The sequence below is a fragment of the Gavialis gangeticus genome, unplaced genomic scaffold, assembly GCF_001723915.1.
Source record: "Gavialis gangeticus isolate Ggan-Ray unplaced genomic scaffold, GavGan_comp1, whole genome shotgun sequence".
NCBI classification, from domain to species: domain Eukaryota; kingdom Metazoa; phylum Chordata; order Crocodylia; family Gavialidae; genus Gavialis; species Gavialis gangeticus.
The window spans coordinates 12887198-12902615 of NW_017729024.1; the positions used below are offsets into that span (position 1 = coordinate 12887198).

At 38.9% G+C, this 15418-nt stretch overlaps 1 protein-coding gene across 1 annotated transcript in view; it reads right to left on the reverse strand.

Moving 5' to 3' along the window:
* ADGRV1 (adhesion G protein-coupled receptor V1) overlaps positions 1 to 15418 on the reverse strand; it is a 576350-nt gene that overhangs the window by 547732 nt on the left and 13200 nt on the right. The window contains exons 7-9 of the mRNA XM_019518182.1: positions 10780 to 11345; positions 7661 to 7931; positions 5660 to 5989 (exon numbers count right to left, since the gene is read on the reverse strand). Coding sequence (XP_019373727.1) covers positions 5660 to 5989; positions 7661 to 7931; positions 10780 to 11345 — 1167 coding nt within the window. The remainder of the gene's footprint in view (positions 1 to 5659; positions 5990 to 7660; positions 7932 to 10779; positions 11346 to 15418) is intronic.

The window sequence follows — 15418 nt, forward strand, 5'->3', positions numbered from 1 at the left end:
AACAGGTCCAGGGAGGGGATGCTTTCCCTCTATGCAGCAGCAGGTCAAGAGTGAGGGGCACTGGCAGGGCTGCAGGGGCTGTGGGTGGGGAATGTGGGTCACTGGCAGCACCAGGCGTCTGTGGGTCTGGAGTGAGGGGCATCATCACAGCCTAGGGGGGCAGAGTACTGAAGCTTGGGAGTGAGGGGTACTGGCAGGGCTGGGGTCAGTTGGTTAGGAGTGAGGGGCAGCAGCAGGGCTGACAGGGGCTATGGTTTGGCAGTGAAGGGCAACAGAATGGGCAGGAGCAGGGTACTGATATGTCACTGCCCCCCCCACTGTCATATTCCCCCCACCTTGCCCTCCCCCATATAACAGGTGTCCTCTTTTTTGGACTCGGAAATATGGTAACCCTACTTGTGACCAACCTTTTAGGTACTTGAAAGCTGCTATTAAATCCCTCCTCAGTCTTCTCTTCTCCAGACTAATCAAGCCCAGTTCCCTCAGCCTCTCCTCAGAAGTCATGTGCCTCAGCCCCCTACACAATTTTGCTGCCTTCTGCTGAACTGTCTCCAATTTGTCCACATCTTTTCTGTAGTGGGGGGCCCAAAACTGAACACATTACTCTGGATGTGGCCTCACCATTGCCAAATACAGGGGAAGAATCACTCCCCACAGTCTGCTGGCAATTGTCTTACTAATGCAGCCTAGTGTGCCATTAGCCTTCTTCACAACAACAGCACACTGTTGGCTCATATTCAGCTTACTGTCCACTGTAACCCCCAGGTCCTTTTCTGCAGAATTGCTGCTTAGCCAGTCAGTCCACAGACTGTACCAGTGCATGGAATTGTTCCATCTTAAGTGCAGGGCTTTGCACTTGTCCTTATTGAATCTCATAAGATTTCTTTTGGTCCAATCCTCCAATTTGTCCAAGTCTCTCTGAATCCTAGCCCTACCCTCCAGCATATCTACTACTCTCCCCAGCTTGGTATCATCTGCAAACTTGCTGAGGGTGCACTCCATCCCCTCTTCCAGGTCACTGATGAAGATATTGAACAAATATACTGAATTAATTGAAAAATATTGAATTGCTATACAAAGAAGATAACAAATGGCAGCCCAGTTTTCTACAAAATAACTTCTAAAATACAATCCTATATTAATTTATAAATATAGTTCCCTTCTTTTTGTTAGTGCAGTTGGGATACTTCAGAGATTTTAAGAAATAATAGAACCACTTAGATGGTGGCACCTGCCATTGAATCCAGCTGGATTACTGCCTTGAAAAGCAATATCAGATTTACCACGGTAACACTATATAAAGAACATACCAATTTAAAAGAAGAGGTGCTAAAAAGTTGCATGAATGGTGTTATTAAAAATAATCTTCTCAAGACAATAAATAAATATTTCCTTTGAACTTGATGAAACAGTGCATCACACACTGCATGCACTACAATGTGGTATGAACTTAGAAGTCTTTCTTGTACTTCTTGTGTTTAAAAAGCTATATAACTCAGATATCATTCTTTTTTCCCTCCTTTGTAATTACAATACAGTAGGTCTCAATTGCATTTAGAGAACAATGCTGTCTCCCTCTGGTGGCTAATTTGACATTGATCCTTTGCTATGGATCTTGATTTTAAGGAAAAGCAGGAGTCAATTATTTTCAGTAAGGAACTTTTTATGTATTTTTAAAAATCAAAATATATAAAATATTAATGTAACTCAGTTGCATCATGCTTGGTCCCAGACCTGGTTAAACATTTTGCAAAATGTCTCCATGAATATATTATTTGTTGATTCACAGAAGAGAATGGACTCCAAGGCAGCATTTCTGAATCAAATCAATTAACAAGTAACATGTTTGATAAATATTTTCCAACAATCCATGACATATAAATAATACATAAACTTCCAACAATCCAAGCCACTTAAAAAGAGCTAAGAGGGACTAAATGTTTTATTTTTAAATGAAACTATTTGGAACCATCCACTTGTACAAATTACTGCCCCAAGCAACTACAAAATAACCTTATTACTATTGCCTCCATCTTCCCCCTGCTTTGTCACCTCTTGTTTGTTCCACCCTCTTTCTCTGCCTTGTTTCAGGTTAGGCACTGATTCTGCAGTTAACCTAATACAGGTAGACTGTTGAAAACCACATCAGGTTTCCACACAGGTGCTGCAGTCTATCCAGGAGCTCTCACCTGCAAGACAGGGATGTAAGACCACAGGACAAGGCTGAAAGCTAAAACAACCATATAGTAGATGTTTAGTTTATAAGGGTCCACATAAAAACACACACTGCCATTCTACACAACACATAATGCCTACCATAACAACTGGACCTTAGATGAACTTGGGAAGCAGGTTTTGCATCTGTCTATGAATGGGTAAAAGGCAAAACACAGATGGACCCAATTGTTTTTGGTAGTTCCCTTAAAACAGGACACTTAATCAAAAAAAAAATTTGTGACTAAACTCACTGAATGATTAAGTTATACAATTGATTGAATTAATTTGTTATTGTTATTCAGTCACCCATATTTCGCTCTCCATTAAATTGTCTTAAATCTTCAGCAAGTCCACAGGGACCAGAAACATCACCCTAGATTCACACCAGTTGCAAAAAGAGCAGAATCTGAACAAGTAGAAGAATATACTGAATTTGACATCTTGTCTCAGTCTATTTCAGTCATGTAACTGGTCCAATAAAAATGATCATTCACAAGAAGCCTCACCCCCCACTAGTAAAAACACCTATTTAGTTACTTAATCAGAAGCAATTTGGGTTACGTTGGTTCCCTCTTCATCAATTCATTGCTTGGATTATTTCACTAGGTAAATAAGTGACCTCTTCTTAATACACGTTTTTTTAAAAATCCATCAAATATTTTCTTTGTTACAAATATGAAATAATCAGTAAACAAAGAAAGAATTTGGAAAGGCAGATAGAAACACACCTGATCCTCCAAATATTCTTCCTGTCAAAACAATAAAACAACTGGATGTTTTTTAAACTTTTCTACAGCCAGCCCAGGTAAGTGAAGATTTCTGTGGTTAGTGCAATGGGAAACTACAGGCCTGAATTTTACAATTAACTGAGTCTTTTTTGTAGGGATGTAGAGTTCTTTTTAGGAGTCTTTTTGAGCCCTTCATCAGGTCCTTACTGTGCACATGTGTATCATGATGGCAACAGTCAGCCCTGATTAGAGGTCTCATATGATTTTAAATCGTATCTATTTTGAACAAAATTAAATAATATAGTCAGGTGAAGATACATCATTGATTTGTATAACTGAAGCATAACATTTCTGTGTTGTTTAATTTCTTATATGTTATCCTGCTGCTCTATTTTCCATATTTCCTACAATGCATCCAAGTATTCTGTTGTGGGCTGCCAAAATCTTTGTTGTATAAAGTTGCAATTGATATTCCAAATTCAATAATTTGTACTATATTCAACCCCTCCTCAACATATTTTCAACTTTTGCCAACAAAAATACTCATGCCATGGATTCATGCAGTATAAAACATTTCAAAGAAAGAAGTACCATGTGCCCAACATTCTCCCCAACCTGCCTCAAAAAATAGCCGCTACATCTCCACTTTTATTATTGAAATATATTATTTCTATAGACGTTACTGGGGGAAGACAAGAACATGGGACAAATGAATAAATACTAAGTTTACTTTATCTTACATGGTATCCCTGTTGACAGTTAAGTCATCATGTCTTTTATATTTGGGAATCTAAAGCATTTGTGCTTGACCTGGCTGATTCACTCAGAGTCACTCAGTTCTCTGGAATCCTTTGAATTTGGAATAGCCCATTAGTCTTCCTGTACATGCCAAAAGTTGTATCTTAGGCTACAGTAGGTTATTTAATTGGGTATGTCACTGAAGAATTTTCAGCTCACTTCCCCGATTCTCCTAACCATTCTTTAGCTTCATTCAAGCTTAATTTCCTTCTCCTCCATCCCCCTCCCAAGTCTTAAATCGCTCGTCTATTGTGTACAGTACAAGCTCTGTAATCTTCTCATTCTAACTAGGCTCCCTGAGTTTATAGCTCATTCTCAACTTGAAGGGATTGTATTAGTGAGAAATAGGGCTGTTTTCCAAATGAGCTTTTAAAAGAATTGTCCATGATGAGAGGTCCCTCTGGCTTTATTTATCCAAACACAAAGATCCTTATGGGTCATGAAGAAAGTACAAGTCTACTGGTTGAGATCTAGACCTTGAAATGCTGTACAGAGCTCATGGGACTACTGAAAACCATTAATTCTGCAATGTCTATTATGCATTAGTTCTTTTTCAACACCCCACACTTGTTTAAATAATAAACATAAAGAAGTTTTTAAATGTTATCCGTAGTACATCTGTTTTACATCTAAAGCAAATACAGAAAATGGATCTAGTTTAGGGCTCAATGCAGGAAAGTCCAGTCCTTCAAAGTTTAAATGCAAAAACTTTAACTAGCACATTGGCTATGATAGCCATCAGCAGAACAGCAGGTCAGAAAACTACAATGGAAAACAATCCTTCAAAATGTTCTATGAAAAAAATTAATATTTTGGCGAAACATTTTTAATGAAGCTGGAAAAAAAAAAGAAACCTTTTAAAAATTATATCTGAAAATCCAAAAGACATTTGCTGCAAATTCCAAAAAGGTTATCTGATGCTCTATACAACTTTTTGTTTAGGCTCTTTACGTTCCCATTATCTTCTATAAGCCAAGTCTACTCCAACTTGACTATACCAAAGAAGCTAAAGAAAAAAGGCAAGATTGTAGCCCATTTGGGAACAATTACAATTTAGCCCTTAGTACCTCATGCAACATATCTGAATGTGGCTTACATTGTCTACTTAGAGCCTGACTTATGACCCAAAACAGATCTCTTGTAAGAGTGTAGACTAGCAGCATGTTCAGACATTCAGTGTCCCAGGTGAAAATCTCCTGAGGAGTTATTTAACCCTGGTTGTTCCCAGGTTATTTTTCTCCTAAAAAAACATTTTTACCCTAAGACAAAAGAATCTGAACATTTGTACACTCATGGTTTCTCCTGGGAAAGCAGCAATTGTCCAAGAAGAAAATGAATGTCTGTACAAGGCCTAGAACTTGAACTGAAGCCCACTGAAGTCACTGAGCTTTTCATTTGAATTCAGCAGGCTTTAGATCAGACCCTACAAGCAATGAATGAAAATGTAGGATCATCATAATCTTTTTTTATCACTGTTATGCTAATTTACTAGCACAGATACAAAATCTACTCAATTATTCTTTATCATGGGGACAATGAGGATGATGATAAAAATAAGTATATAGAACTCACTTGTTAGAAAGTATTACACCACTGGAGTGAAGATGGAAATTTAAATTTTGCAAAAGTAAACTTATTCTTTGCTAAATAGTTAAGACATTCATTCAGTTACCATAGGGTTTCCAAGAAAAAGATCTTTGGTAATAAAATAACTACTTGAACACAAGGTTCAGCATGATATCTTTTAAATATACCTCTTCAGATCTATGATTTCCTTCATATATTTTCTGTACAGCTTCAGTAATCCTTATTCTATATTAAAGTAAGGCATTACTAGCAACACTGAAACTTTACATTGTTGAAAAGCAGTAGGTAATTTCTTTTTCTTTCTGCTATTTTTAAAATAAATAAAATACCTTTATGAGGAAATGTGCCCCATTTTGAAGAAATGCATCATTTCTTATCGGTAGATTTAAGATGTCCTGGGTTTTACTTTCTGGAAAGATGAGGAAGCTTCTTCCAGAAATATTTAGGATGCCATCTTTTGCTCGCTCAGGAACCACAGCTCCAGCAGGAATGTACAGTGCTGTATAAATCAACTTCACAACCCCAATTGTGCCTCTTTGCCTTGCAAAGCTTAAGGACAAAAAACGCCCTGTTGGGTTGCTTTCAATCCTCTGGTTCTCCAAAGGATAAAATGTTATTACACCATACACATCATCACTGTCCTGAATGTAAAACAAAAGCTTCAAGAAAAGAAAAATATCCTTATTACTGTATACCCCACCATTAGTATGTACCATATTACTCGTGTATCTATTAGTTGTTCCGATTGTTACCATGCGTTCCAACCAACCACCCTCACCCGATTTTTTTCTGAATTTTGTACTAATGGAAGAAGCCAGACCAGTGATGTACCATGGGTCTCCAGTGCCTGAGGCTCAATGTTTGCATTTGCACCAACCCTCCCCACGCCCCTCGGTCCTTCTCATAGCCATACTTAGTCACATCGCACAATAAGAACTCTGAAGGGCCCGGCTGGCACCACCCCCCCAGGCCAGCACCTGAGGGCCATGGCCCCTTCCCACACCCCATCAGTCCACCACTGAGCCAGACTGAAAGCCCCAAAGACTGAAGTCATCTTTGTACAGAGTAGGTACAACACTGGAAGTACAAACATCCCTGCAGTGCCTCATCAATGAATGTCAACTTTGGCTGTGTGAATAATTGATTTTATGGTTTGGCAGCTACACTGAACACTTAAGGGGAAAAAAAATCTGATGCACAATAAATTGGCGTTATTTTTTCCTTCAGTTTTTACTCTCTGAAATGAAAACTTGAAAAAAAACTGTTCTGTCAACAGTTAGACAGAAAACTTTGTTTCAGGCACTTACAAGAAAAGCAAAGTAAGGGAAGGGTTTAAGGGGCCTGGCTACTAGCCACAATTGAACTAATTCCACCTCTCAACCTGATTAGTTGCTAAAGCACAGAAAACAGCGAGAACAGTCTTCAGAGAAATACTGGCAATTCAAGCTTCAGAAGCCTGAAGTTGTTCTTGATTTCGGCTGCCTTTAGGTTCAGTCTCTAAGCCTCTGTCCCCATCCCTTTAAACAGTCTCCAGTTCTTATCCTGGATCCTCTCCCTGTCTTGTCTCTAGTCTGCTCAAGCCTCAGCTCTGTTCCTAGATCCTGTTTTGTTCCAACTACCTATCCCCAGGATCCTAATATTCAGCACTGTATTACCTATGATTTTGGGTTTTCAGACCTTGACTTGGTCCCTGCCTTTGACACTCTAGTTTTTGACCCAACACACTGGTCTTGGATCCTCCTCAGGCTAATATGGTTGCTCCAATCACTGATCCTCAGGACTCTGCTCTAGTCACTGCAAAGGGCTAGATTCACACAGCTTCTGACTTTGTTAGTCCCTTTTTTATTAAATAGCTCAAAGATTGGCTTGCTCACCCAGGATGAGGGGGAGACAGATACAATGCTCTCCTCTCACTGAGGACTCCTCTCAGTCCCTCCTTTTGGAGCTACTTTGCTTTGGATAAAATGCTTAAATAGTAATTTAATCCAGAAAAAAAAGTGAGAAAACTCCTACATGGTAGTTATGGCATTCATCTGAGAGGTTGGGCATGTGGGTTCCAAGCCGAGCTCCAGTGAATTTTTAAATGAAGCAGAACACTACTATCAATAGGACAGTCTGAGAACTCCCTCATTTGGGTTGGTGTTTGTTCATTACCCTAATCTCAGATGGGCCCTCTGAGTATTAATTTAATGTAAATATATACTAAGAATGTCCATCCTTGATTTGAGTTTAAGTGAAAATATCTTTTAACCCTTCTAATTTAACATCCTTACTAAATTAAAATATGTTTCTGACCCTCTTTGAAGAAAAAAACCTAAAGACAGACTTACCTCAGATGGTTCACTCACTTCTGCACCCCCCTTTATTGTATGAGCTAGAATTCTCAGCAGATAGGCCTCTGCCTCTTCTGGGATATCATCATTAATGATGTTCAGGGGAAGTGTTGCCAACATCTGTCCCTGGGCAAAATGCAGCTCCCCAGATTCTGGAGTGAGGTCTGCAGTCACAGGTGAAGGATCACTGCTATTACGAACTATAATCCAGCTAACTGAAACATTTCCATGTGTTCCACCATTTCTTACAACCGTGATTCCTTCAAACCTAAGTTTAAAAACAGAAGTTAACACATCTTTGTTATCTGTCCTCTCAGAATGTTGCCGACTTGCACTGTATCACATTCTAAGGACCTGACAGATTTTGCTTAACTGGTTTTATATTAATGCAAATTTGTTTTATTTTTACTTAGGTAGAATTAGCATTGATTTAAATGGTGCAAATGCCAATCAAATGCAGGTCCTAAAGTTTGGTTCAACTGAATGTTTGGAAATTGCCACTACAATATATGTTAAGTTTTTTCTAAAACATAAAAAGCATCTGCTCATGAATCATAGCTGGCACAGCCTTAGCTGCTTTTATGTTGTGAAAAAGATAGAGGGAGGAAAAAAACCCAAAAATAAACTATTGATGTTCAGTTTACATTTCTTTAGTGAAATCAGTTAATGCAGTAGTGATCAACCTTCTGGCTCCCATGAGCGGTACAGGGCCAGATCTTACAGGCAGCATCAGTTTATGAGCTGGACCAAGCATGGAGTGGGTGCATGGGGTCAATCCATGGGTACGATCCCAAGCCTGACCCTGCACACCAGATCCAGCTTTGGAGTGACCCTGCACTCTGGTCTGAGCCCACATGTCAGATACGGCCACAAAGCAACCCCACACACTGGTTTGATCCAGAGCATGGGACCACGTTATCCAGCCTGCAGGGCTTCTCACAGGTCCAGAAATTTGATGGCAGAAGAGTAATGATAATATTAATTACCGCAGCTCTAGAGGTTGAGCACCAGAGTTAGTTTGATTTACACAAATTTGAATCAATTTCTTCTCAATAAGCACAATTAGATGTAAATTCTTAATTCATTCAAAACCATCATTTGTTCTTCAGTACCAAAACTTAAAACATCAATATTTCTGAAGTGGGAATGATTGCCTTGGGGTTCATGAAGTATATTCAGTCTTTAAAAAAATAATTCTAATTTCTATTAACATTTATTCAGTGGTAAAACTGCATCATCTTTGACATGTGCTCAACCCAGTCTTTAAAATTAACTGCCTAGGAGGGGCAGCGGCATATCTATTCAGGCAGTACTGAGACAGTCAGTTGACTTCATGACTCATCATTATTACCTTGATTCTTGCTAATCACACACTAGTCCCCGTGTCAACTACCTTCTATCCTTTTTTGAAGGTCCTGATGTCTCATTATTCAAAGCATTCTTTCTTCTGTAATTTTGCTGTCTATTAGCCATTCCTGGTAATGTCACTCTTCTATTTCACAGCCCTGCAGACTGTTTTTAGCTTTAGCTACAAACCTTAACTCAGGTGGGATAATACTAACTCAGGTGTAGAAATGACTTACAATGAAATATTGGAAGTACAGTCAAGATGCTCACGAAGGCTAGATTTTGTTTTAAGAATCTGAATAAGAGGTGTACATTGATTATAATGGCTACAGGACTAATGAGACAATATCTTTTTCTATTTTTCACTTAGTTTGCTGTGCTTTGTTAGAGTTTATCTATAATGGAGGATATAAATGCATATTCCAATAGTTATATTTGTTTTTACTTTATCTTAAACTGAGTAATATAGTGATAGGCCACTAACATATTACTAAAGCTTCCAGTTTATCTTTAATTGGAAAAAATGTGTTATGCTGTATGTGATTATATGCCACAATCTGCACCCCAATTTTCAAAATCCTAAATCTCCCCATGCATGTATTATTCTGAAAAAAAACTCTTGACTCAAGAACACTTAAACTTGTGTTAAGGTGGCAATGCAATACCACATATTTACTACACAAATTTGGTGTGATTTGCAAATTAGTTTTTCATTCTGCCAGTGTAATTCTAACTCCAGTCTCTTCAGTTAGAGGCTCTTTATTCCTGAAAATGTTCTCTTCCAAGAGCAACAAAATGATCAGCTTTTAGGAACTGATCTAAGATTCCATTTTTAAGACAAAATTGTGTAAATTGTACCCAACTCAATTTCCAAACCAAGTCTACATTTGTTAGGAGAAACTAATAATGTTTAATTATTGTGTATAATGAAGATAAACTAATCCTAAAACATTACTGTGATCAGGGATCCTGGTTTTCTCTGTTTAAAAATCCCAAATTCTCCAATTAAAAAACCCCAAATTCATGTTTTTCTGCAACTGGAATGAAACACCACTGTATATATAGGTATCAGGTGAACACAATGTTTTATTGATATAGTTACAATTTTAAAGCCATTTGGAAGCCTACCAGTGCCTCAGTCATTATAATAAAATAAATTCTAAATATATATTTTGGCATTTGATTTTGGTATATCACAGAAAATTAGAGCTCCCCCTAGCCCCTTCACTCACCAGGACATGGCTTCAACTGCAGCTGTCCCCCACTTCTTTGTGGCACTGAACAACGGATATGCTGGGGCCTTGCCCTGCCCATGCTGTTGCCTCTCACTTCTGACCCACAGTCCCCCACTCTCCCAGCCCCTCACTCCCAACCCACAGCCGCCTATGCCCCAACCCTCCAGTGCCCCCTTATTCCTAACCCCCAGCCCCCCACCCTCCATCCCTGATGATGCCCCTCACTCCTGACCTGCAGCCCCCTGCATAATATGTATAGGTAGGCAGAGAGAAAATTTTTTAAAAGCAGTTTTATATTGGTCCCAAAAAGATAAATTTAAGCAGCTTATAATAATGATGCACAATGTCATACTTTGATTTCAATATTAAACTCTGAAGATTGGTAAAGTCAAGTAAACTTACCATTCCAAAGTTATAACACTTGCTTAAGAGTGTATATATTTTCCCCTCCACTCTGAAAACCATCCTAAATGTCAGCTGTTTCATAAATTCTTTAAGACAGATATTTAACTGCATTTTGAAAATCCATAGTACCTTAAAGTTTGGTCTTCATCGATGATAACAGTCTGAGCAAACAGAATACTGTTGATGGATAGTACTCCATAGGGTTTGTCATTGGGCATGATGGTGACATGAACAAGAGAAGGACTTATTAAAACAGCATCTCCTTGCAGACTGTCCTTAAGCAGCATAATTTGAAAGGTCTCAGCAATTTCTGGTATGGCATCATCAATTATTTTAAATTTTATATAAGTTTCATGAACATAAGGTAGAAAAACAATAGTCGTATTTGGCTGAAGATCTAAGAAGTCTAAATTAAGCTGTGCATGCGCTGTTGTATTGCCAGTTATAATGATGTAACTGACAGAGACTTCATATTCATCAGGTCCAATTATTTTTCCGCTGTCATCTTTACCACGAAGCACTTGTATTGGTAGCACATCAGCCTCCTCAGGCACCATATAAACACTCTGAGTGAACCGCACAGGGCTGTCATTTTTCTTAATAATAATCTGGACAGAGTTTCTTGTGGTGTTAATTTCAGCCCCTCCTGCTACACTTCTCAGATGCACAATAAACAATTCATCATCTTCTGGGATCTGCAACAATAATATTAACCACTAATAATAATTCACATTGTAAGGTATGCACAGCAGTTTGGTTGAAATATGTGCCTTTTATATGCTATTCATCTGAAGTAAATATGAACAAATTAACAAACGCTTCAATATCAAAGGAAACAGAGAAACAAACCTTCAGTTTGTTTGATGGAAATTTTTATCTGAACAAAATCCTTCCAGTTTCTGAAAAGTAACACTAAGCTCCAGCAATATGAGGGGTCTGGACCCTCACACACAAGTACATCAAACCTAGTGACTGGTCTGAACCCGAGCTCGCCATTTAGAGCCAAAATTAACATAATGTACCCATCTCTATCTAGAACTGCTTCTTTTTCAGACTTGCTCTTCTTTCAGTTACCTAGGTTCAAATCCTCAATAACCCCACCAGTGACTTACCCAACATGCCCGAGAATACAGCCTTAGTGGTACAGCAAATGAGCATGTCTTGGATTAGTCAGTCACATTATTATATTTTATTCATTTATTAAATGAAGGGGAAAAAAACACAGCCTACTGTCAGGGTATAGATAGATGCAACAAGAATACAATATCAAAAGGTACCAATACAAGTAACTGTTACATCTGCCTGATTCTGTTGCAATAGGAGTTTAAGAAAGCTACTCCAACTTCATCTCGGCTTCATTCAGGGTCAAAAACCACTTCCTTTTTGGCCCCTTTAAAGCAGCTAAAAATGCATGGTTGTTCATACCTTCTGCTGCACCCTGACATGCATGAGACCAGAATTCTTCTTCACTGCTTAACTGAGTTGTCCCTTAGGTTTTGGTATCATAGTACTGAAGTACATTTATGTTTTTATGTAACATTTGTTAACTATTATTTAAGTGTTAAATGTTAGCTGGTAAACAGTAAAGGATGATTTTCTTTTACAAACAGATTACAGTATTTTAAAGTCTTTGCTCTGTATTATTATATTTTGTCCCCCAAATCTCATGTGTTAAATCAATGCAAGTCTAGAATTAAGATTCTATTACATAGAAATAGGTCCACAAATCACAATGAGTAACTCTTGTATCTGATCATTGTTTCTGAGACTCAGAAAAAGTAGCATTTGCTTCTGACAGAAATCACGGTAAAAAATTAATTACAGTTATTGCTGATGGTAAGTATTCAGCTATAGAGTAGACAAATCCTTTCTAAGCACTATTATTGTCTAAGCTTTTAAAAGAGGTTCTGAATTCCCTGCTGTCCAGTATTTCTTCTCTTTCATGCTCATTTGCTAATTGGCCACCCTCAGATGCTTTTCTATAGCTAAGGAAGTGAGTGTGCAGCTGCCTTTATAACCAATGCCAATTTTATTCCCTGTTTGGCTTGTGGCACTTTAACTTGCATAATGATCTTGACTTACACATATTTTTTCAATGTGGATCACTAAAGATCTAAATTATACCACCTTCATAGTCATTCTTAGGAAAATACAGATAATAGTTTATTAATTTATGTTTTTTTAGCCCACCCATGACTATACTTTCATACACAGTGCAGTTAGTTCATTTAGAAGAGAAAAAATATCTAAGAACTTTTCATTTTATGTTATGTTTCTACCCCTGAATTGGAATCTGAGAGCTCCTGGACCACCAAAAGTGGCAGATAAAAAACACAAATCAAATTTCACAGAAGATTTTGGCACAAAAGTTTCTCAATGCTGCCTTCTTTCTCAAACTAAGGAAACTTTTTGTGCAGAACCATGCTAATAAAAGTATATATAAACATTCAAAAACTGAATGGAAGTAAAGGCGCAACTGGACCTAATGCATGATCCATACAATTGTGCCTTATTGCCAGTGTACGAAGAGTCTAATCCTGGGCTCCTCCCTGCATCAGCAAGAACCAGTCTTCTATGGTTGGACATTCCCTTTGCTGAGCAGGCTCCCAGCTGCAGGACCATGTGCAGCCAACAGCAACAGCAACACCCCACACTTGGTGGAGCACTTGGTCCCTGGCTGTGCAGCATGTGGGGTACAGCCAGAGAAAGCCCCGTCAGGTGCACGACTCTCAGCCCTGGCTGCACATGTGGGCTGGGGGGTTTTAAGCATGTCCAAGCCTTGAGGATCATGGCAACCATGATCCCCCAAGACCAGGGCTATTACATACCCCCAAGCCTTGGGGATCACAGCAGCTGATCCTGAGGGTGGGGCGTGGGAGAGAAGGAGTTTTCATGTTGGGCACGGTTCAGTCTTACAGTTGGGTGCTCTGTCAACTGACAGGCCTCCCAGCTGCAGGGGAGACCCTGCTACATGATGGCAATCAGCTATTAAGTTAGTACACATTTTTGAGGTCTAACTTTATAGCTGATCGGAGCTTTTTATCTTGTGATAGCTACTTTGGATGTGCAGCTGGTCTCAAGGAAATTGGGCAATTAACCAGGTAATTCCACAATACCTGTAATGTGTAAGGGACGGGGAGGCTTAAAGTAACATTGTGGGGAACACCATATCTTTGGTTTCTCAAGGATTTCTGTATAAAAGGTACTGCTCAACTTGTTAACATTTTTTTTTTAATTACCAGACCAGCAAACTCAGGACTAACTGATTTTTCATTTATAATCTCCTCATATGTAAAAGTTCTACATGCCAAAATAATCCTTCATTTTATCTATGCAACCTCACTGTTTTTGTATTAGACCTTCAACAACATTGTGCAGGCTCAACTTTCAGCCACAGACAACATCAGATCCTCATAAAACTAAAAACCCTAGTTCTTTCAGCTTTTCCTCAAAAGTCTTACTTCCCAGGCCCCTAATCATCTCTGTTGCTCTGCATTGGACTCTTTCCAAACTGTCCACATCCATTTTGAAGTGCAGGACCCAAAACTGGATACAGTGCTCCACGTGAGGCCTCAACAGTACTGAATAGAGAGGAGGAATCACTTCCCTTGACTTGCAAGTGACACTCCTGTGCCCAGCATGCTGTAGACTTGTTTTGAAACAAGAGCATACCGATGGCTCACATTGAGCTTTTGGTTCACTCTAATTCCCAGGCCCTTCTCTGAAGGGCCAGTTATTCCTCAGAGTCTGTATTTATTGATGTAAATGATTCCATCCAAAGTTCAGGACTTTGCACTTGTCCTTGCTTAATCTCATTTAGTTGCAAACCATTTCTCCAGATGGTGCAGACCATTTCTCCAGTCCATTCATGTCATTGTGGATCTTAGCCCTACTCTTTTAGAGCATCTCCAGTGCTTAGTGTCACCCAGAAATTTGCTAAATGTGCACTTGATCTCACTATCCAAATCATTAATGAAGATATTAAATAATACCAGACTCAGGACAGACCCCAGGGAATCCCACTTCATACCTCCTCCAAACTAGACATTAAGCCATTGATGAATACTTGTTGATCAAGATCATTCAACCAGTGATGTATCCACCTTACAGTATTTTTATCTAGTCTGTATTTTCTTAGCTTGTTAATAAGGATGTTGTGGACATTGATCAAGTCAAGGTACATCACATCCATTAATCTCCCCCCATCCACAGAGCCTGTCACCTTATTGTAAAAAAAAATTAGGTTGGTCAGGCATGGCTTAATATTGCTGAATCCATGCTTTTCCTGATTACCTTACTTTCCTCTAGGTGCTTCACAATGGATTTCTTGAGGACCTACTCCATGACCTTTCCAGGTATCAAGGTCAGGCTAACTGGCACATTCTTTCCTGGATCATCCTTCTTCCCTGTCTTAAAGATTGGGTGAGGTCCCAGATGACTGGAAAAGGGTAGATATAGTACGTTGCCCCTTTCCAGACTGATGACTCTGAAGCTCATGCCAAGCTGTTGCCTACACACAAAAGTTAAAATATAAAATATTGATGCTAACCGCATAGTGCAAGAGGATGCGAGTTCATGGCTAGGCCATCTGAGAAGAAATAATGAAGTATCACTTCCAGCGTATCTTACTATATTCATGAAGATTTTAAGCAGGCTCCTAATGGTCTGGTATGCAACCATGTGAAATGCTTTGATTAATTTGTATGGTAAAAATTTCTTTTGCACTTGACTCGTGTTTATGTGCAGGAAGAGACATTCTCCATATGTG